The sequence below is a fragment of the Ptychodera flava genome, chromosome 12 (genome assembly GCF_041260155.1).
Source record: "Ptychodera flava strain L36383 chromosome 12, AS_Pfla_20210202, whole genome shotgun sequence".
Taxonomy (NCBI): Eukaryota; Metazoa; Hemichordata; class Enteropneusta; family Ptychoderidae; genus Ptychodera; species Ptychodera flava.
This window is the reverse complement of record NC_091939.1, coordinates 40384077-40406853: the sequence shown is the minus strand read 5'-3', so window position 1 is coordinate 40406853 and position 22777 is coordinate 40384077. Positions and strand designations below refer to the sequence as shown.

The following is a 22777-nucleotide window of genomic DNA, read 5'->3' as shown; positions in this document are numbered from 1 at the left end:
TTTAAAATTCCTTCTCATGCTACTTTTGTAAGACCTATATTTTAGGTTCACTTTTGTAATACTTTCAGTACTATTTCAATTTAATGTAATTTGTTTTACGTACATGATGATTGTTTTGTATTGTGTTGGCAAACTCACTACATTAGTTTTTTTCACCAAAATCTAAACTCACCATTGCTTCTTCTATATTTGGGATTGCTGAGTGTCTATTCAAATCTTTTTTATCTGTAGTGTGTTTGACAATGTTTGGCATTGACTTGTACTGCCGTGAGTCGCCTTGTTTCATCGCCATCTTTGATCGAGGTGAAATTCTCCTGTCCAGCACATCATCAAATGAAAGCCGCAGAAAGAAATCCTGTCTCTTGAATACAGTCAAACTCTGAAGTCGTCGACTTACATCCTTGGCAAGCAGCTGATAAAGAGATAAGAAAGAATTCAAAAATATCTGGCAGTGACAGAAAGAACCTGTGCATGTCCTGTTTTTTTCTTATTTCAAGAACAGACAATTTCCAATGAAAAATGTACTTCATGTAATATGCCTATAGAATTTTGGAGAATCGTGATGACAAGTGAGTTTTGTGATTGATGATTATCAGCTACATCTTTGATGTATACAACATTACTTTTGTTCTGTTTGTTCTGATCATAAAATATTTCCTTGTCTTTTATCAAAAATCACATTGAAATGTGTAATGTTCGATGTTATTGTTGTAAACTGAATTCGGCCATACAAGAATTCATTTATTTACGATTACAATAAACATTGTACACAATGTGTTAGCTTTGAAACTAATACTTTGTACTTCTACACTGTTTACAGAAACGAAGCTGTTGCCCTTTTAGTCTTTTATAACTTTATTGTGATATTGATCGATCTCTCTAACCACTTAAAGTTAAACATCAGCGAATGGAAAAAGTCACATCTGTGTTGTCACTGCAAAACTTTGAAAACCACAGAATTAGTTGTAGCCATTATTATAATGAACCATTGATTAAATATGCAGCAAGAAGGCATTTAAAAACTCTTGAAAGCATGAGCAGCAAAAGCTTGGGAAGAAAAAGTTTTTCCTGACAATAAACTTACACCTTTGATAACATTCTTAGCGCCAATACTGACATAGTTTGGCATGTCATAACTGCAGGCCATGATGTTCTTGTACATTTCAAGATGAGTGTCTGCCGCTGGCACGGGAAAAGTACCAGTTATCATAGCAAACATGACGACACCTAGTGACCACCAATCCACTGGATAACTGTACGGCTCCTCTGGATTCAGTGCCTCAGGAGCTGAAATGGTCAGTAAACCAGAAAAGATGATAGTAGGAATTTTTTAATTATAGCAGAAATGAATGGAAGGTTTTCACCTTGAGATGATATGTACTGATATTCTGATATTATGAAAGTTAATGTGAACTGGAATTCTGGTACAGAAGAATGTGAGAAATAAAAGAAAACTGCATCAAAGCAGCTAGTATTTCAAGGAGTGCTTTTCACCAATTTCATTAAACTTTTGGATTTTTTTTCAACGGTGATTTCTTAGCAGACCTTTTCCCTTTCAACAAAATTCATATAGAATGTCAACAATTTGAGCAATGTCACAACCAGTATTCCATTATAGTGATTTTCATTTGCTGCACACAGTAGTACAGCAATATGGGACAGTTTTGCTAAACTCTGACACTAGAGGGCACTCTTGATTACTGATGACTCTTGTGAGTCTCTCTCTCTGTATATGGAGTGTAAAGAACAAATTGTTTGAATTAATCCTACCCATATATTGCATAGTTCCACAGATTGTTCTTGCTCTGTATCCCCGTGACAACCACCTTGCTAACCCAAAATCTGCCAATTTAACGTGTCCTTCTTCATCTAACAAGATATTCTCCATCTGTGATCAGAAGGAAACATGGTTACATTGTAAAACTGGCAGATCGTCCATGTAGCCGACACGAACACGAAGTGTGTGTTACCGGCTACCAAAAACTATGAAAAATAGTAAAGAATGAGCTACAAAATCACTATCAGTTTTAAGTTGAAGGTAGAATAAGTCTGTGCCTTTGTATAAAATACTATAAAAATAGTAGAAAGTGAACAACCAGCTGAAAGTTAGTTGAGGAGACCTTAACTGCATATCATTTGCATCTCATTGTCGGCTACATGGACTGTGTGCCGTAAAACTTATGCTTTTCATACCACGTTATGTTTTCATAATGCATTATATTTTATCTCAAATTTATGTAAATTGTTTAGTGCTTCATTCTTGCTTCATAATGTTTTTCTGCTTCAACAATTTCAGAAGTAAAATTCTATCATCATCCATCATGAGATGTTTTTCATTCTGTAACTGAAATTCAGAAATCAGGCCATGTTAGAAATACTGAGTTGAAATTACAAAAAATAATAATGGTTCACATTATGTATTATACCATGTATGACCTTTGACCTAAGTAATCTGTTGACAAGGATATTGAATATGAGAGACTGCTATTCAGGTCATTCCAAATATAGTGTGAAAAGTAGACAAATCTTATTGAGTTGCAGTTGTCCATAACACTATAATGATATATTAACACTCCTGATTATTTACAAGGTTTGGTCACAGAAAAGAAACAAATGCAGTAAAACAGTAATATTTGAATGCATGTGAATTTTCAGCATTTTGTCATCTAAAGCTAAGAGCTAACAGTTTGTCAAACCATACTCTACACATGGAATGAACATGGGTTCTTCTGATCTTGAATAGCAAAATTTTGTCAAATCTTGTCAGCTTAGAATTTTATGTAAAACAATTATTTGACCATATACAAGTGGTTTGCAAAAGCGTGATGAAAAAAATATTTCATAGTCTAATTTTTTTCCTGAAACATGATCCTGGCAAACATAATGGTATTATAATGAGCTGTGAGCTATTGACTATCAGTAGCGGTAAAGTGATAGTGTGAGGGCAATTCATCTCAAAACTAAGTGATGAAATCTTGTTTCAGTTTCCTTCATTTTTCTTGAGGTACCAACATCATATATGAAAACTGCAATGACAGAAAATCTGGTGATAAAAAACTCAGGGTCATTAACCCTGTCATGCGAAACTTATTTTTTGTTAAACTAGATTTACTTGCAGATTAACATGAGACACAATTTTGTATGGTTACTTGTTTCATCAAAACTGTGTTTATTCTTTCGCTGAAATGCTAGTAAAAACAACTTACACAGAATCTCTGTAAAAAACAACAGCTTCCTCTACCTACTCTGAGAATCAACAAAAGAACATAATCATTATGGATATCACTATGGTTACCAACACCAACTTGACAGCTACAAAGCCTTATAGCACCACTTTCTCAAAGCTGCTTTATCCATATAGAATTATAGTAACATTTGCCTTATTTCCCATATCCTATTACATTCTATTACACCTTAGACCTCATTTGTGAATCCAGAGTTAGTATTTTCCATGAAAAAAAAAAAAAAAAAAAAAAAAAAAAATGATGATTGAAGGGTGACTATCATGACAGTTACACAACTAGTTTATCTCTAAACCCTTAAACTCTTTTTAAATGATAATCCTCCAAAACCCCAGAGACAGACTGAGATGGACACCTTGGACTATCTGAAATGATTGTTTCTTAAATATTTTGAACAGTTTTTGTTCAGTAAATTTGTCACAAATTTCTTGGTACCCTTAACATTTCAATGATTGTTACCTTGAACCCCTTAACACACCCATTGTTAGAATAACTTTGGTATAATCACATGTTTGTTACCTTGAGATCCCTGTATAAACATCCTGCTGAGTGAAGGAAATCTAAAGCCAGCGCTATTTCTGCTGCATAAACCCTGACACTTTCTTCATTAAACTGGCCTTCTATTGTCCATAGTGTGAACAAATCACCATGATCTAAATAATCAAAAACTGACGGGGGGAAAAAAAGAGAAAGATTATAATACACAGGATGGAAAACAACCATTCTTGTCATGATCATACTCTCTTTAATCCAATACACATACATTACTCAGTATAAAGTATTATTGCCAACACATGACAATTTGTATTTTCTTGAGAAACATTAACTCACTTGATGTTCAGTCAATGGCAATAACTGTAGACACTAAGGCTGCGTTCACAAATAACGATTAGGGGGGGGGGGGGGCTGGAGGAATCTCAATTGAAATCTTATTTTTTTCAGATCCCCCCCCTAAGTACCCTAAAAAATTTTCAAATGCCCCCCTCTATATGGTCAAAATTTTTCAAGTCCCCCCCAACTATCACAGGCCCGCATATTTGTAAAGGATGTGAGCGCAGAAAAAATAAACATGTATTGCGCCGTTCTGCTCACAGGTGTTCAACACTACCTGTATTAGCACTTTGTATAGTCATATTCCCAAGGCAAGTTCTTTAAATGCATCAGTGAATTTTTTAGATTTATTGGTCTAAAAGCCAACTTGAGATAATCCAACTCTGGCCAGGTCAATTGTTCCTGTTGAAGAGCACACAAATGCAATCATGAGAGAGTAGGAAAATTGTGAATTCTGGCTAATTGCCGTATTGCACAGTGACCTACCAAAAAATTGTTTCAAAACTACAAGACCTATATGAATTAGATGCTACTCAAAATTGACAATACCGGAAGGTTAAAATATTCCATCAAATAAATGTTTTCATCTCTGAAATTTTGGGTGTGATAATTGCAAATTTGGTTAAAAAATAAATAATTCCATTTGGTCACATATTTTTTCTTTTAGTCTTTACTATTCAAAGTTTTACTTCTGTATCATTTTATAACAAGATTGTGAAAATTTAGAAAATCAAGCATGGTGACCCCATCTTTTTTCTTTAATATTTGATTATTCTCATATGCCAGAATTCAAACATTTCTGTTTTCTTCCATGTGTTGCTCTCTGGCCTGATCTTGTGTACAAGTGAGTTTCACTGGTATGAGTGTCATTTGACCAAAACTCTTCTTCAACTACCATGTACATCAGAGTCAGAGCTGTTTCTGTCACTGTTCAGGTATGCAGTGACAGTGACACTGCAGTAGCAGGGTAGTATCTGATAGTGACTGTTCCCGTAGGCAGTAGCTGTATTAACTTTGATAATTTTGGCAATATTTTTGTTCAGTTTACAACTGCGTTCTTGTTCTACTCCCTACAGCATGTTGAATTGTCCAGTATTCAGCTTGCTATCACAGCCTATGTATGTGTACCATGCATTTGTATCACTGACAACTGACTGTCAGTCTGGACTCCAATTAAATTATCACCAAATACATATTTATATTTATATATACAGGCTTTGTCGACAAACTAAATATTGAGTGTTTGAGCATGCTGTAGGGAGATAGCAAGAAACTGTAGTTGTTATATTGCATAGAAATATTGCAGAAATCATTAACAGTTGCAGCTTCTGCCCTGTTACGAGGTTCAAGTTTTGTTTTTTTTTTACGACAAATCACACGTTTAGATTTTTCGAGATAAAAGTCATGAAATGTGACAAAATGGTTCTAGATTTTGTTAAATTATTACTATCAATACATTTTGATGACATGAAAAATGGTATTCATTTTTCATTGAATAACCTACAAAAACTTGGAATTGAAAATGTAAAACTCAAAAGGGACCCAAAAATTTTGAAGTCCCCCCCCTACAGGTAGAGCAAAATTTTCAAGTCCCCCCCCCTCCACTACCCCAAATTTTCGAATCCCCCCCTGAATTCCTCCAGCCCCCCCCCCCCCCCCCCTAACCGTTTTTTGTGAACGCAGCCTAAAAGAAAACCTACATTGCTGGTTGTTTACAAATGCCTGTCAAGCAACTTTTCACCACCAGCTCAATTCAGTATACTCTTTCTCTACAAAAATTGGACCACGTACCACACATAGAAAATGTAGGTAAATAGGTTTTTTAAAGAACAAAAAGCAGTGTTGACTCTTGTGAAAGCAAGAACGACTGAGATGACAACTAAGGCGCTGTGTTTGATCTCTATGGTTACTTACCTAAATATAGATGTGTTCTAGTTTGCCATGTAGAGTGTGCCTTCACCAGAAAAGGATGACTGCATAAAACTGACTGAGAAATGTCAGAAAGAGAGGAGACAGCATTTTTAATAGGATTAGTTTAGTAAAAGTCTGTGATGGGAAAAAGAAAAGTGTTTGAAGAAGACTTTGAGATTAGAGTTAATGTGTTAGTGTGTACTAGACTGGGTAGATTTGTGATGAATACAGATCGTCAATCAGTCATTTCATACTGTGAATATTTATGAATGGATGTCACTTTACAGTGGTTGTGAGAATAAAGGCACATGTTATTGGCAGTTCATTCATTTATTGAATGTATTTTTAGAAAACACTCGATGTTGATATTCTAGATTCCTGATTAATCCTCAAAAGTGGGTCAATGTATGTAGATATTGAAATGGCTTTTTATCGGTTAATGCTTGCCTAATTAGTGCTGGCTTAATTGAAACAATTATAGCAGTGGTTTCATTACCTGAAAGCCTTTTCCACTAACTGTTTCTCAACGATATTTGATTTATGTAAATTATAAATTTGATGTCGCTACAGTAGCGTGCAAAATTTGTGTTTATTGAAACTGAACATTCTAAAATGGTTTATGAGCAGAAACATTGATTTTCCGCTTGCATGTTTAGTGATGTCTGAAAAAATGTGTATTTAAGATCTCTTGGTGCAAAGACTGTCAGTATGCGTGCAGTTAGACATTACTTCACTCTATGAAAATGGTAATTTCTGTCTCAGGTTAAATTGAAGCAAACTTAATATTAACAATGTACAGGGATAATTAAAATGTCATAATGATTACTTATAATCAATTTCAGAATCTTCAGAATTTAAGCACTATTGCGAAAAATTGTGACAAATATGAGATGTTCAACTTAATTTGTGATTCAGCCCTTCTACACATACACAAAATTTTTTTCGAGTCCATTAAATGAGAAAGCATCACATGTACACATTGAATGCAGGTAACTGAGACATAGCCACATTAAGATTTATGTTGTGTAATGTGTAGAGGAGAAACACAGACAAATCAAAGTGAGTGATCCGATACTACATGATAATAACTGTACTCTCACCCTTGGTTGACTTCATGAAAATTAGCTTCTCTAAATGAGACTTGAAACTTACTGCAGACTGTGCGATATAACTAGCAGAATGTAAATCACATTGTATTGAATGTAAATTTACAGAGCCTGGCAGACTACCATGGTGATGATTGATTGTGACAGCAATGTTAGCTTCAGTCTGCTTGCCTAGCAAACTGATCTGACATGAGTCATAGGTTGTTAAATGTGAAAATAACCTTAATCCATACAACCACACTGTAACTATATTACCTGTATAAGTGCCTCTTGTTTACACTGCTTCACAATCTCTGTTTTAATCACTTCTGATTTAGACATAATCTAGGAGATAACAAAGGAGATAGAAATTCAAAGATTATTTAAATTAACCAAACATTCAAGACTATGGTGGAATATAACTTATAAATTATGCTACAGTACAAAACCAACAGGTGTTTATTTTCAGCTAGTTGATTAAAGAACTGACATTTCAATCAAGATTGTAGGGTTATACTTCACAGAACATTTTGCATGAAATTCCTGAATGTTACAGACCCCAGAATGAATTGATCTACTGGTATATACCACAATGTATTGACCCGCTAGGCTAATCATTCATTCTCTGCATGTCTGTAAGAGCCCACTTTATGTATGTTTCATTCTAGCTTTGACTATTTAACGTGAATATATGAACAAACATTCTGGTAGCATTGTGGTTACCATGGCGCTGATATACTGGGCATCTTAACTTCCACTTCAGATCTGCAGTATACTCTGTAAACACCATTCACATTTACTGACAGAGACAAACAAATATATTATTTGTGAAAATGTCCTCGCTCACAAAACCTCTGAATTAATAACTGACAACCACTAGTGATTAGCCTATACGGCTAAGAAACTTAGTGCTGTACGTGCCCAAAGATTTTTTAATGCTTTAGAAACAATTTCTCATTATTTTCTATTCAACACGTAGGAAAACTGACAGCGATTTTAAATAAAAAATCCTCCAGGTCGTCTTGCAATACACATCATACACAGAGTGCATAAAGCATCTTGTTTGATGATTGCTACTTGACCATATTACAGGCTGTGAACTCATTTTAGATGCAGTTGCATTTTTCACCTGAAATACAACTACTAAACATGGATCTAGGTTTCTCTGACACGGTGCTTAGCTTTCTGGTAAGTGAATTACTCTTAGCACATCCCTTGGGCAATCAGTGAAAATAAATGTAGCGCTTTGTGCATCTTCAAAATCACTGAGTCAATTCTTTGTCAAACTGACTTTCAGAAAATCCCATTTGGTTTGTAACATGACTTTTGAATTAGATTGATATTTTACCACGGTGAATTGTCACTGAGCACAGAATAATTATAGTTTGTAAGCCAAACTTACCATGTGATTTCACATTATATTTTATCATATGAGACATATGGGATCATTGAAAGTGTTGAAGGCGTACTTCAAGGTGGCTGTATTTTAGGCTTTACTTCAGAGAAGACTGTCAAGTTTACTTGTACATTTGTGTCCCGTACTCTTGCCATTGAGATTCACTACTCAACACTGTGTCACCAGACTACCGTACTGTGCTGGTATTTGTAAACTAATCACAGCAATTAAATGTACTGCATGTCAGCTTGCATGTACAAAACAAATGCACAACTGGTATACTCTTTCAGAATGCAAAGAGCTAATCCAAGCCACTGTAAATTACATTTCTGATTAAGAATGGAACTTTCACCGGGTTTCATGCAAAATGTCAAAGCAAAACTGTTGACACAAGTTGACAAGAGCTTTCAACAGCCATCCAATGATTGAAAAGAAGTGATTTATCATTCCGCTGTTGTAAACTCCCCTGCAGTGATGATCAGTAACTTTTGCATTACACTGAAAGTTTTTGGATTAAGGGAGGATCACTGGACTATTTCAGCTGACTATTGCTGAGAGAAACATTATGTTCCAACTCAGAAAACAAAGTGAGTGCATTGATCCTTTCATACCATATTTGGAATATACCTCTTATCATTTTCTAAGCAAAATTGTACTCATCTATAACGGGAAACAGTGGCAGGTTTCAAATCACCTCTTGACCTCTATAAACATCTTTGCCTTGTTTGCCACTGATAATAAAACATGGTGAATGAGCTGACGTGCCTAATGAGGGAAGATTGACCTTAAGGTCATCCTTGAGATCTACCTTTAAATGCCTGCAGAAAACTTGGGAATGTTAAGTGGAAAAGGTCAGTCACCTCAATTGACCTGATCTTGTCTACCTCAGGGTAGAATTATCCGGCATTCTAACTCTTGAGTCTAAGTGTGACTATTGGGCTGTCTTGTAAAAGTAAAGATCAGAAAGGCCAAGTCAGGATTTTTTTCTGATCTTGCTTCAGTAGAATATTATAAGCTGTATTTCAATGTTGCCATCAGATAACTACGCGCACCGTTACAGTTTGCATGACATTTTTTGTGAAGACTATGACTTCTTCTGAGTAAACTTTAGTCAAAAACTTCTTCAAAGTGTTTACAGTAAAAGCATGGCTTCCACAGCAACAATTTCCCCAATGCCTGTATCTTTATATTATGTTATCTATGAACATATCAAACTGAAATTGTCAGCATGCTTTGATCTTTATAATTTTTGTCCATCACTGAATGGCAGTCTGAGCACCTTAACTATGGAAATAATACCATTCCTTATAAAGCGATGGAAACAAAGACATTTAATGTTGAAGGATGTATTCCTGATGTACATTAACTAACAAAAAGTAAACTCAAACATTACAAGATTAGATAGGCAGATAATGTGATTGGACAATTAATACAGAAGGTCAAAGGTGAACAGGATTTATGGAAATACCTTCATTGCATAAAACTTCTTGTCATCAAGTTTTTGCACTTTGAGGACTTGTCCAAAGGCACCCTTGGAAAGTGGATGAAGAACCTGACAGAAAGAACAATAAAATAATTTACAACACTAATAACCAAAGTTTTCTTGTTGTTAATTTGTACAATAGATTTTCATTTTCAGGTTAATTAATGTCTTACAACCCAAACTCAATATGGCAGATGCATCTTAACTTGTAAAGCAATTCACTTTGTCCTTAACACCATTATTGATTCAGTAATGGTTAATAAATAGCAGAACAGATATTAATGAGATACAGCAATGAGCATGGTGGGAAAAATGAATACTTGTTACAGTTTTTTTTATAAATAAAAATAGGACAGCTTTGTCCAGACTGAATAAAAATGAGCAATCATATTAGACTTTTTTATGACATTTCTCAACTACATGATTGAAGAGTCATTAAAAACAATATGTCTGCTGATTGGATCCTGGCTTCCTGGGATTATCCTTGCATGCTAATCAGAGGCTGCTCTTCATTATCCAGTGAATATCTAGGATTATATTATATGAGAAGTCTCCCCACTGATGCCAAACTGTGCAATTGGCACTAATAGAGCATTATATCACTACAGACATTATCATTCAGAGTACATCATCATAATTTCATCTTTTCTAGATGGAATCAATTCAGTGTCGCCTATTTACTGACCAGACAATGATTAATTGCCATTTCAATTTAATTTTCATTTTGCTCGAATTCACTCAGACTTGAAGCTCATCTTGTTACTCTATGGCTTACATGTAAGATAATATTCTTTTCAATCCACTCACACACTAAAAAAAATGTAATTAGCAGTGGTAGTTTTGTGTTATCTTCATTTTGTTCACAGAATTTTTTTTATTTCAGTAACTGATACTAACATCACAAATGATTTCCATGAAGACTGATTCATCTCATCAGTAATTGGACTCTCAAATTTCAAAAATATATAAACTGTAGGTATTACAAATATAATTGGAAAAACAATTCACAAGAAGTGTGAACAGCCAAGCTAAAAATGATTCTCTGCTGTTACCTACATGAAGAAACTTGCTCCTAATTTCTCAATTTGAGTCTATCAAACGCAAAGCACAAACTTAAATCTGAAGTTACGATAATACAGGCTGATGATTGTTAAGGGACATTTGTAGCAAAGCAAAGGTGATGGAGTTACTGGGGATATTTTTAGGATCTAACTCATGGAAATCTCAACAATTCTCTTAATTTTATAGTACTACGATAATTAATATCTAAGAAAATCATAAACCACATTATCATATATCTACCATTTAGAACAACTTGGCCTTCTTTAGGGTATTTTTCAAATAATCTCATATTACTGAATAGATGTAAATTCAAAGGCACAATATTTTGAAATACATTTAACAGTCTAACTAGCTTTGGAAGTGTTGACAATGATATGTTACATTCCAACATGCTGTATCATTTTACCTTTGAAATACATTCAGCTAATGCATTCACAGGTCTGGCAAGTGAAACTAGAGTTTAAAACTGCCAGATAGCTGCAAACATGGAGACAATATTCTTATATTCTCCTTATTGATTTTATGATATGAATATCATTGATTTTGTTGTTTTGTGCAAACTCGAGGCTCATCAAATTCAACATTTCACCAGACAGTACGAACGATCTACAGAACTTGCAATTCTTTCATCAGACTGTTGTTTGCGTTTGTTGGAAATTTAATAACTGATAAAAATCTCTATTCATGTTATATTTTGCTTTATCAGCACATTTAACGAGAAAGTTCTTTGCATAAGATCACCTCAAAGTGTGTCTGTGCCATGTAGTGTTTAACTTCATACTCAGGTAGAAATACAGCTTCAACCTGTGGAACTGGCCATCGTGTTAGTGATGCAGCATAAGGATTGGCAAGAGTTGACGAACGTGGACGACGTCTCGATGTTCTTGACCATGACCTTTCAAAGGCTTCAGGTTCACTGACACTTCTGGATAGCTGTAAGAGAATAAACAAAATAGTATGATGATGATGTGTGGATTTATTTTAATTACAGACAAATAAAATATGACAAAAATTCATTAATGTTAGCTATTAAACATCACGCCATAGTCAATTCTTCGTTTCTTCAATTTTCTCACCTGATAATCACAACCAATCTCTTGGTGAGAAACATTACTAATTAAATTGTCATCAAATCAATGAACTGATCAATAAATAATGTCTGTTAATTGAAAATCACTGACAGAGTCAGACACTGCATAAGTTACATTGCATAATGGTTAGCCAGCCACACAGCCTGTGAGTTTGCACTGTAGACTGATTTGGTATTTACACTGACACTATTGTAGCATTAACCTTGATACACCAGTTTGATCAGCTGGATCAGTGTAAGTACAGTCTGATCAATTGCCAAGGTTTTTAACTGATAAACAAATAGGGAATACTAATTACTAACGGCATAAATCAAAGGTGAAGATTCAAGAACACTTTTGTGATGTCTGTAACTCCAGCTTTAGCCAGACATTTCTTACTAGACATCCCACACCCTGATAGCGATGGATCTCAATGACACATTTTAACTTTTACACACACACTAACTTGAAGCATTGAAGATTGCATTCAGTCGGTAGAATTTATGGCATCATATTATGAGAAGTAATGATTTTTCATCTTGATTAGGGTTTATCTATTCCCATGAATGTGGAACTGAAGGTACCTTGTGAAACTGTGGAATGGAATTACTTACAAAATTTTCAGGTGATTCGAACAGTCAAGATTTTATCTTCACAAAGCTAATATTTCAATGTTTGAAAGTTGTGAGGGATTCTGGTTTTCAGCACAACTGATACAGGTACCGTTCAACTTGTACATAGTTATATTATGTGTTTATTTTGTGTTCTTCATTGACAAAGTACTCCCTGATGTTGTTGATATTCGGATATTCAGCTAGAGAAAATAGCCCCTGAGCAGTGATATAATGACCATATTACCATCAGTAGAATTTCACCATCAGTATTTTCTGAGATGAAGAAAGAAAATATTAAGTCACATGCATAACTTGGGTATAAATTTTGTATTTTTTTGTTGAGAGAGGACAACTTAGCTTGTCCATGTGATAACATCAGTGATTACAAATATGGTTTAGTATGGGAATTCATTTGTGGGGAATCTGTACTTATATTAACATTTTGTTAACCTTGAAAATCATGTCTATTCAGAGGAGATAAAATTCTATACAAATGAAGATGAATCATTTTTTTGTCCTTCCTTCAGATGTCTTACTTTTAAAATTTAATTTCAAGATAAACTTTATTGCATTATTTGTCATTTTCCCCTTGTGCTTTGCAAGTTGAAAGCATTGTTGACAGACTTGACCTCGCAATACAGAGAGCTATAATATATGATTTGGGTGACTTACACGGTTGTTGACTGAGAATAGAAACTCATCCAATCCATCAAATACGACTTTTCCTATCCATTGCTTCAACAATTCACTTTCATATAAACAATACTGAAGTCTTTATGAAAGGATCATAACTTGACCCCTGCCAGTGAAACCATCTCCATAGTTGATTTGTCATCCTCATAAAAAGTCTGTATCGCTCAGTGAGCCCATAAATCATTCACTAAGCAGTTTGTAACATTAGAATAGAATCTAGCATACCGGTAGTCTTGTAAGTGTCTTGCCGCATGTCACACTGTCCTTGTTATGGCATTCTTCTGTGCATACCCTAAAATATCTTGCCTACATCTACCTATTTTGGTTGAGTGACTGACAGTCTATAATTGGCAAAAATTTCTCTCCAAGGAAGTGTCATACTCTACTCTCAGTTATAATTTTTATTTAAAAAATATAAACAGAAAAATTATTCATTCCACTTGACAGCAGAACAAAATACACAACTTACGGCTGAATTGCCATACAAAATTCTTAAAGAAAACCTAGATAGATTTTCTGTGTAACATTGATTTCCAATTGATGTCTTCTGGGTACAACCATAAAAATTCCAAGAATTTTACGATTGATATATTTTTTCCATGAAGAGCATCTGTAAGTGATCTCAAGTTGTCATTGAAGGTTTTCACACAGACTGTGAGTTTCGTGTAAAAGGCGGACTCTAGCATTGCGTGAAGATATGATAACCGGTAATATGAACTAGTGTTATGAACTAATACATGCATATGGAACATATCACAGATGAAATGCAAATCACTGTCTTGTCTCTACCAGTGCTCTAAACACCCTTAGGCAATACTGGATTGATTTCAGTTTAATCCAGGTACCTGTTGGATATTGTAGACCACACTTGCCATGGCCATCATGCATGAATTACATACAGTCCCTGGTGTTTGGCAACACAGTGCCATATGACACAGACGCCGGGCCTGAAACAGACGCCGGGCTTGAAAGAAATTGTCACAGGTGATAGTGACTAAAGAGTAGAGAGTTCAGAATGACTTAACAGAATCACTTATACTTGCTCATGCACTGGTTACCTAGAAGCAAGGTCAATAACCAGAGATCTACTTCATAGATATCTCGGGCAAAATACAAATTATCTTGGGGATATATTAATGTTAACACTCATGATCAGCACCATGATTTTCAGTGGTAATCCTAGATTCTGATCGGACACATATTTTTTGTAATGAGATTTTAAATGGCTCTGATTTATTAATTTTAGGGGTATATTTTTACATTAAGTATACCATTTCAAACATTTCTTTAATTCCAATTTGTTATGTGAACAGTAAATTAAGAGACCAATGCATGAATGCCTAAAGCTATAGATCATTCAATATTGACTGTGATATTGGCATTAGTGATGTATTAAATTTCATTTTTGAAATTTGACTACTGGTGATGATTAAGATGGTAACACTAAAACAGTTTGACTTTTTAATGTGTAAGACATGAAAATTCATTGCACTATTGTGGTGATGAGAAGTCAGACAATGACTTAATAGGTTGATAATTTGCAAAAAATGCCATGTGTATAAAGTGTTTCAGGCAGTCATTTTCAGTGCAGATAGTTTCTGCGTGTCATTGACTTTTGTTGATGATTTCTGTATGAATTGATCTCACTTCACTGGTTGAAAACAACTGAATTATCTTTTGATACAAAACAAAACTTTTTCTGTTTGATACTTTTCTAACATTATCTTGATACAACAAGTCTCTAAACCTTCCTTTGTTTATTTACCTCTACCAGTAATCTGTATACCAGTATGTGCATGTAAATACACATGTAAATATGTATATATTTTTATACTCTACTATGTAACATATCTTTACATTTCAAATGGGTATTATTTTCTCATACTCTATTATGCAGTTTGATACTTTGTTTACGTGTTAATGTTATTCGTTTACTCTCATTTGTACTTGTTCCTTCATAATCAGTACATCTCAGTGATGCTGACTTCATAATTTGAACCAATGGCTGGAATCAACATCAGCTTAAGTTGATCCATCATCAGCTTGATACATCATCCAAAAACTGTTAATTCACTGAAAATGAGTGATGCAGAATACACTGGAGGGATTATGGCTTAGTTCTCAGTGTTTTCAATGGTATTGGCAATATCATGCAGAACAATGATGCAGCACTAATATATCAGAGACTGCCAGATATACCATAGCAATGTTCATTTTGCACAGAGTTACATCATCATAAAAGTCATACAATTATTGACATAAACCGTAATGGTATGATATTCCTGCCATTTGATAGACAGCACAACATCGTCTACTGGTGGCTATACTTAAACTTTGTTCACTGCTTAGATAATAGCATATTGGCAATAAGTACCATACTGATTATTGATTCTACATGCCTGCTTTATCACCCTTGGTGTATGCCTAGATTGATGTACTGAACAAAACCTTGTTTTGCAAATGACGCCACTATTTTAATGAATAAACAATTAGATGATTGATTAATTAATTCAATTAAATGATGTACTTCATGAGATACACCATTAATATTTATAAAAGGATTTCTCTTCATTTCCGTACCAAACACATTTACAGCTAACAACTACAACACATACAATTGACACGAATGCTTTAATTGTGATATCACAACTTGACTTTATGACATTTGATTTTTGATATAATGACACTTTATTAGTTTTCACACCTACAGATACCATGCAGTGACATCCTTGACACGTTTACAGAAAATAAGATGCAGAATGGCAAACACCAATTAACACAGATCACTGGCATAAAACAAAATGATGCCAGCCCTGTAGTTTTTCACATCAAATCGAAACAATTATATTGGCTGCATAGTAACCATCTCTGCTTCATCATTAAATTCAGCATTTTTGTTATCAAGAGCAGTAAGCTGTGAATTATTCTAGGGTAATAAACAGCCAAGTTTTCCCTGTCATTGTACTGGGTAAATCCCCTGATACATTAGGCAATATGCTGTATAACAGCAACTGGCATATCCTTAGGGTACATGGATTTATTGTCTAAGCTTTCAAGATTTCTGCCTTCTTGTGCTCATATGAGTCAATTTTGCAATTTTCTCACAATTTGTTTGACAGTCAGTCCTATGTCAATACATTGGTAGCCTTGCATGTTATGTATATGGCAGTTACACAAAACTTGAAGTAAAAGAGCCTCACAACAATACAAGACTCATGAGTCTAAAATTGGTAAAAACGCAAAGCAATTCCTAAAAGATACTTCATGTCTCTTCTTCTAACCATGGTAAAAAAACAATGATACATGGACTTGAATGATAATATCTGCCCTGATAATGCTACATTGTAATTTAACGCCATTAACACCTCACATCTCCCTGCAGTAAAATAATAGCTGAAACCCAGTACTGATCTACATATCATCATTTCTATGGTAACTGATTTAGTACTGACGGAGGTTTCTGTCAAATCTGTTCAGTTTTACAATTTAATAAATGTGAAAAAAATCACAGTTGTCAGGGATCACTGACAGGTATTGGCAATATCTGATACATAATGCAATTTCATGACAAAATTATCCAGGCAAGTTCATTTGTTCATTGAATCCTGAATATTGATGATACGACACCGCCAACCTGTTCAATCTTTGTGAATTCCAATCACTGTGCTGTGATTACATAGCAACAGGGATTCTTAGAAACTGTAAGTCATTCAAGGAAGTTGACTGCACTTTCATGACAGAACTAGTTCACATTTAAACAGAACAGAGTCCCACTTTCTTGATACTCTAAACAGTTGACTGGTAGATGTACAAATAATTACTGATGACAACTGCTGCACATTTATAGATACAATTTGTTGTTTTATTTTGAAATTCCTCTGTCTCCTACAAACTGGCAGCTGTCAATCTGATTCAGTTTCTGGATCTAGGCTAATAAACAAAAAAGGTTAAATAGGCAAATGTAATAAGCAAGATGTATCTTATTAATGTTCATACTACATCTATTCCATGTGTACTGGAACATTTGGTTCTCTATACAATGCAAGATGCAGGGTACATGAATATTCCACATTGATAAATCATTAGCATAAAAATTCAATACCAAAATAATGCTCATCAATATAATTTGCATAAATGAATACTAATAGATCACACATCTTGCTCAAATAGTAGTTCTTTAACAATTACATTTAACACCAACCATATGATATGCAATTCTTGTCAGGTAAACTGCTATCTTGTTAGGACAATTTCCTACAGTGTTTTTAATTGAATAATTGTAACATGTAATCTCTATGTAAACTACATGTACCAGTATTGATGACACTACACTGCTATTCAAATACGATTAGCATAGTCTGATGCACAGAATCAACACAATCTTACCAATACATCAAACACCAGGCCATTATTTAACAGTTATAAAGTGCCTGTTGAGATTTGATAGTTGAGTGACCTTACAAATCTGTTATGATATTATCAAATTGACAGTGACAATGTTTTTTATAAAATCTTTCACGTTGTTCAATTTCATGGAATACTGTATGATAGTGCAACGAAATACTTGCATGGGATTGTAATTATATGTACATGTATTGCTGACTCTGGTCCCAGTTGACAGTGTCCACAAAACAACTAGAGGCATCCCCATTGCACTGCCTTTAAATAACCCAGTGTGATATGGACCATATCTATTTGTCAAAATGATGATTTTACGCCTGGCAAGGTCCTAGTGAAATTGAACCAGTATGTGTGTGAAGACGGCACATCATAAGGTTGAAGCTACATGTTAATGTATTCATTGAGTATAAGGAACAAACCAGTTGTCACTGATCAAGCACTATGATACACTATTGAAAATGTTTGTGATAAAATTTGTAGCATTCTCAAACAAGAAGTAACTCTGACAAACATTCCTGTAATTTTTCCATGACAAACATTCCTGTAATTTTTCCATGCTTTAGCTAAAATTCTATGAAGTAATAGTGACTCACAACTGAAAATGTCAGCTTAATTTCAACCAGGAATCATTACTAGTAAGGGCTTTATGGCAGAGTATAATTTTCTATGTAAATATAAGAGAGAAAAGAATCAATAATTCATTAAGTATACTTTCTCACTGTCATAATGACTAAATTTGCATAAAAGTTTCTGGCTATAAGTTTTGATATTATTATTTACTTATGCGGATATATCCATTATCATGGCTTTAGCTGATAGATGACTCTCTGTCATGTTGGTAGAGATGGACCTGCCCCTTTCCTGAAAACTAATGATATGTTTAATAACTTCACGGTGTCATTTGATTGATGAAATAATGAAGATAGAGTAGTTATTCTATAATTTGATCAGCTGGATTTCAAAACTGGTATTTTTAGATTCAATCTGCACACAACAAAGATGGAATCCTTCCATCACACACATATCACTCACTCTTTATGACATTTGACTCTTTAAGGACACTTGAACTTCATAAAAAAATGCCACATATCAATTGGGTGCCAATTTCAAAAATGAAACTTAACCAAAACAACAAAATAAAAGTACTGAGTGTTGCTTTCAAAATGAAAAATTGTTACTGCCTGAACCGACAATTTCATGTAATGCTAGGGATGAATAGTAAATCACTTACAGTACAAAACCGGTAATTGCACAATGCATTGTGGGTAAAAAACTGACCTTCCGTGAGTCAATAAGTGTACATACAGAGTGACCACTGCTAGTAGGTCCATACTGTGTGAAAAGACTGATCAGTCAACTTAACTGATGTAATCATTTTATTTCAAGTCATTAAATTTCAGTTCACCATGAGTTTATTACTCATTTTTGCTCAATGCCCTCACACTAAATTTTAAGGCAATTTTGAGAAATAGGCAGGTTTCATGCGTTAAAAGTTAAATGAATATAGTATGAAGATATTACTGTCAAATATCATATTCAGTAGCTGTACAGCACACACTGTTCCACAAATTCCTGCTTTGACTCATTACGCAAACACTTTGATTTTTGTTGCCAGAATAACTACCAGAGGCAGGATATGTCCCAATTTTATCATGCACAGAAAACACAATCTGTAACTTGAAAGGAAACATGACCCAGGGCAAAGGATATTCTATAAAAAGATGAGTGGATTATCTTACATGGAAGCTTTCAAAAACTATGTATCTTTCTGGTTTTAACTTTCACAGCATGATCAATAATTCCCTACCAAGTCTAATAAATACAATATTCTTGGCTAGTTTCTGCCTGATTTTAGAGATATGGAAAAAACATAAAGTATTGGAAATAACGAAGTATGGTGATTGACAGATAAAGTGTGTTAATAATAGAAGTAGCTGCCAATGATTTGTAGTGATTGCAACGATGACCTTGGCTGTTCCATGGTTTCATAGAGACTGGAAGGGATTTCATCTACAGTGTAACAGAAACATGAAGCAATTAGATTGGTAAAGATTAGGGATGTCCTGTATATCATATTTCATCTTGTTTGTAAGTTTCCTTTATTTGTGATATCCTGAATTGTGGTTTTCATGTTTTCTCTTCATAATGCAAATTTATACTGATGTAACTTTTGATTACAATATTTATAATAAATAGATAATACCGGGACAGAGTTTACATATTCAATGAAGACATACTACGATTGCAAATGATGTAAGAATTATATCAGAATGACTATTTGGTAGATATATTTCTATTGTGATATAGTTGATGTATTGTGCTGATTATATTGGTGTATTTTACCGGCTGGTTAGGTTTTTATCAGCTTTACCTCTGAGCAAATTGAGTATCTGTGCACAACTTTCAAAGGAGAAAGAAGGACTACCTTCATTAAGTTGCTGTATATATTGACAATCTACCATCAGATATAATATTCCCAGATGCTGTATTATTGCCAGAGCCAGTTCCTTTTCTCCAGGGTCTATTGCCAGAGCAATGTAATGAAATGTGATAAATGCAGCAACTGTACTGTGGTGTTCAAACATTTACGCAGAAACATGTAAGTGGTAATGTGTGAATGGTACAATGTGACAATAAGGGAAGGAAAGATACCCATACTATGAGAAAGTGTGTTGCATTTCATGGATGAGATGACTTGGATGGGAAAATAGCTGAGACAAGAAATACCTGGTAATTTTGTCATGTGTCTGGCTAAAAATGCATTGTAAACACTGCTTTTTAAATGCTCAGACTGCAGCGTGACTTTTCATTGAGTTATTGAAGCCATAGGTAGAGTTGCAGAGAAAAAGTAATATTTAATTTTTTCCAAAAGTCTGATTTATGGATTATGAACAGATATCCTATAATATGTTATACTAATATTTAGTGATATATGATGATATGGCAAACAATGAGTGTTCAATGGCTGACATATGAACAATACAAATGAGTAATTTATTCAATTATGCACTGACTGCAACACAGACCCTGGACAGATTGTGACTGCAAGGAATTAGGTTTCTACAAGTTTGAATCTCGTTGCTAACCTAAAATTGAACATCCAAGGAATTAAAACTATTGTTGATTTCTTGTCATTATCATATACCTACATTCACATGCCTGTGTAAAGCTATGGGAGAAAGCGCCCTCAGATCCGTGCATTTTTTTTACGTATCACGCCCCAGCCCGGTGCCCAAATATGGGCAATCGCGTGCATTTCTGAACTATCTCGATTCTGGTTACTACGTGCGTTGCTATCCGCAAGCGTTCCATTCGTACACAAAGCCAGCGCGAGATTTGGAAAACGTCTGCTCGCTCAGATCGTAGTTGCGCTGGCGACAGTGGAACAGCGCCGGTAACATCGGCTTTTATTTCTAAATTCTAGTGAAATCCTGTATATACTAAGTGCGTGCCTGTTCAGGATAAATTACAAGAAACTGACATGCACGCTTTTGTCCTTCTTACACCTCGATTTCAGCCTTGATCTCTGTTGGTCACGTAAAAGTACGCATATTGCTTTGCGCGTTCTAGAATTCTGCAGGTAAACAAATGACGTCATTATGTATGTAAATCCGTGACGGGAAGCGGCCATCGTATTTATGAAAAACTGACACAAATGGCGATGAATTTTTGATATCCCACGCATTTTTATCTCCTCAACAATGTTGAATATAATGTAAACTACATATTTATCGTTCCATAAGGTATATGATAAAACCTTTACGGCCCTGATACGGCTTTTGTGGCCCTTGGTCGTATGGCATACGGGCCCTTGCACGCTCGGGCCCTTCCGCCGTACGACCTCGGGCCGCAAAAGCCGTATCAGGGCCGTAAAGATTAAAATAACTTTATCTCAAAATTGGAAATTCAAATTGTTTGTAAATTCAAAATTAAAACAAATGTTAATATTAAACATTATCTTCAGCAAGTGACTACATGTTTGAGTAACAGTACTAAAACTATCCACTCAGCAGTGAAGCTATAACAATGTTTTGAAAAATCCAAGTCACTAATTTTATCATATTGGTATAATTTCAACAAATCTACAGAAAGTCATTTCTGTGCATCATAAATTCTTAACAAGACAAGTTTTTGACCAAAATGACAAAGATGTCATTAAAAATACAACAGTTACTATTTCTTTCAAAAGTTTGAATAAAATTATTATCCTTCTTGATAGTAAATCACATATGAAAGTATTTTGACCAGAGTTGAATCTTGAGAAGATGTCCAACTGTACAGTATGTTGACAGAATGATAACAGACAGCTATAGTGGAGCTCAACTTCAGAGTTCACTGTCTTCAAGCCTGACAATTTTTCCCCCAAACAGGAAATGGGAAATCCTTAAATCTCGGCATCAAGATGATATAATATTTTAAACTGGTCAACATCACACCGGTAGTATTGAAGACAGGTGTATTGGAGATATGGACATGGAGGACATTACCAAGTGATCTAGTATCGATTAAGAAATCATTTGGACTTCCTGTCTCTGATCCATCTACCAAGAATCAAAGTGCCTATGTTGTAGTTTAGGACAGATCAAATTCAAATTTATGGGAAATGGCTTATCTTTTGTTGTTTGCTACATTTGTAATTGATGGATAAATACACCCTGCGTATGCACTGAGGAAGAAAATAAAATTTGGAATAATATCACAGTAACGGTAGAGTTACATTCATTAATTCTGTCTTGCTGGGAATGCCAATGTTGTCATAGCAACAGGTTTAATGGGAAATAAGCCCCTGAGGAAGAAATCTCCCACTTCAACTTTCTGTAGTCAGGGCAATCTGCAGCTCCAGATTACAACGATATCATGGCTTTCAAGATTGTTGACCAAAATATTTTTCAAAAGAAATTCCGAAAGACTTGTTCCGCATGGGTTATTTTGTCTGTAACATTGGAAACAAGATACACCATCAAGTTCATTACTGTACAAATTGGAGAC

General features: G+C 34.6%; 1 protein-coding gene across 1 annotated transcript in view; it reads right to left on the bottom strand.

Moving 5' to 3' along the window:
* The window catches only part of LOC139145870 (ribosomal protein S6 kinase-related protein-like), a 37278-nt gene that overhangs the window by 4822 nt on the left and 9679 nt on the right, over window positions 1–22777 (bottom strand). The window contains exons 2-9 of the mRNA XM_070717294.1: window positions 11752–11943; window positions 9934–10017; window positions 7346–7414; window positions 5988–6060; window positions 3762–3910; window positions 1771–1888; window positions 1085–1287; window positions 173–412 (exon numbers count right to left, since the gene is read on the bottom strand). Coding sequence (XP_070573395.1) covers window positions 173–412; window positions 1085–1287; window positions 1771–1888; window positions 3762–3910; window positions 5988–6060; window positions 7346–7414; window positions 9934–10017; window positions 11752–11943 — 1128 coding nt within the window. The remainder of the gene's footprint in view (window positions 1–172; window positions 413–1084; window positions 1288–1770; window positions 1889–3761; window positions 3911–5987; window positions 6061–7345; window positions 7415–9933; window positions 10018–11751; window positions 11944–22777) is intronic.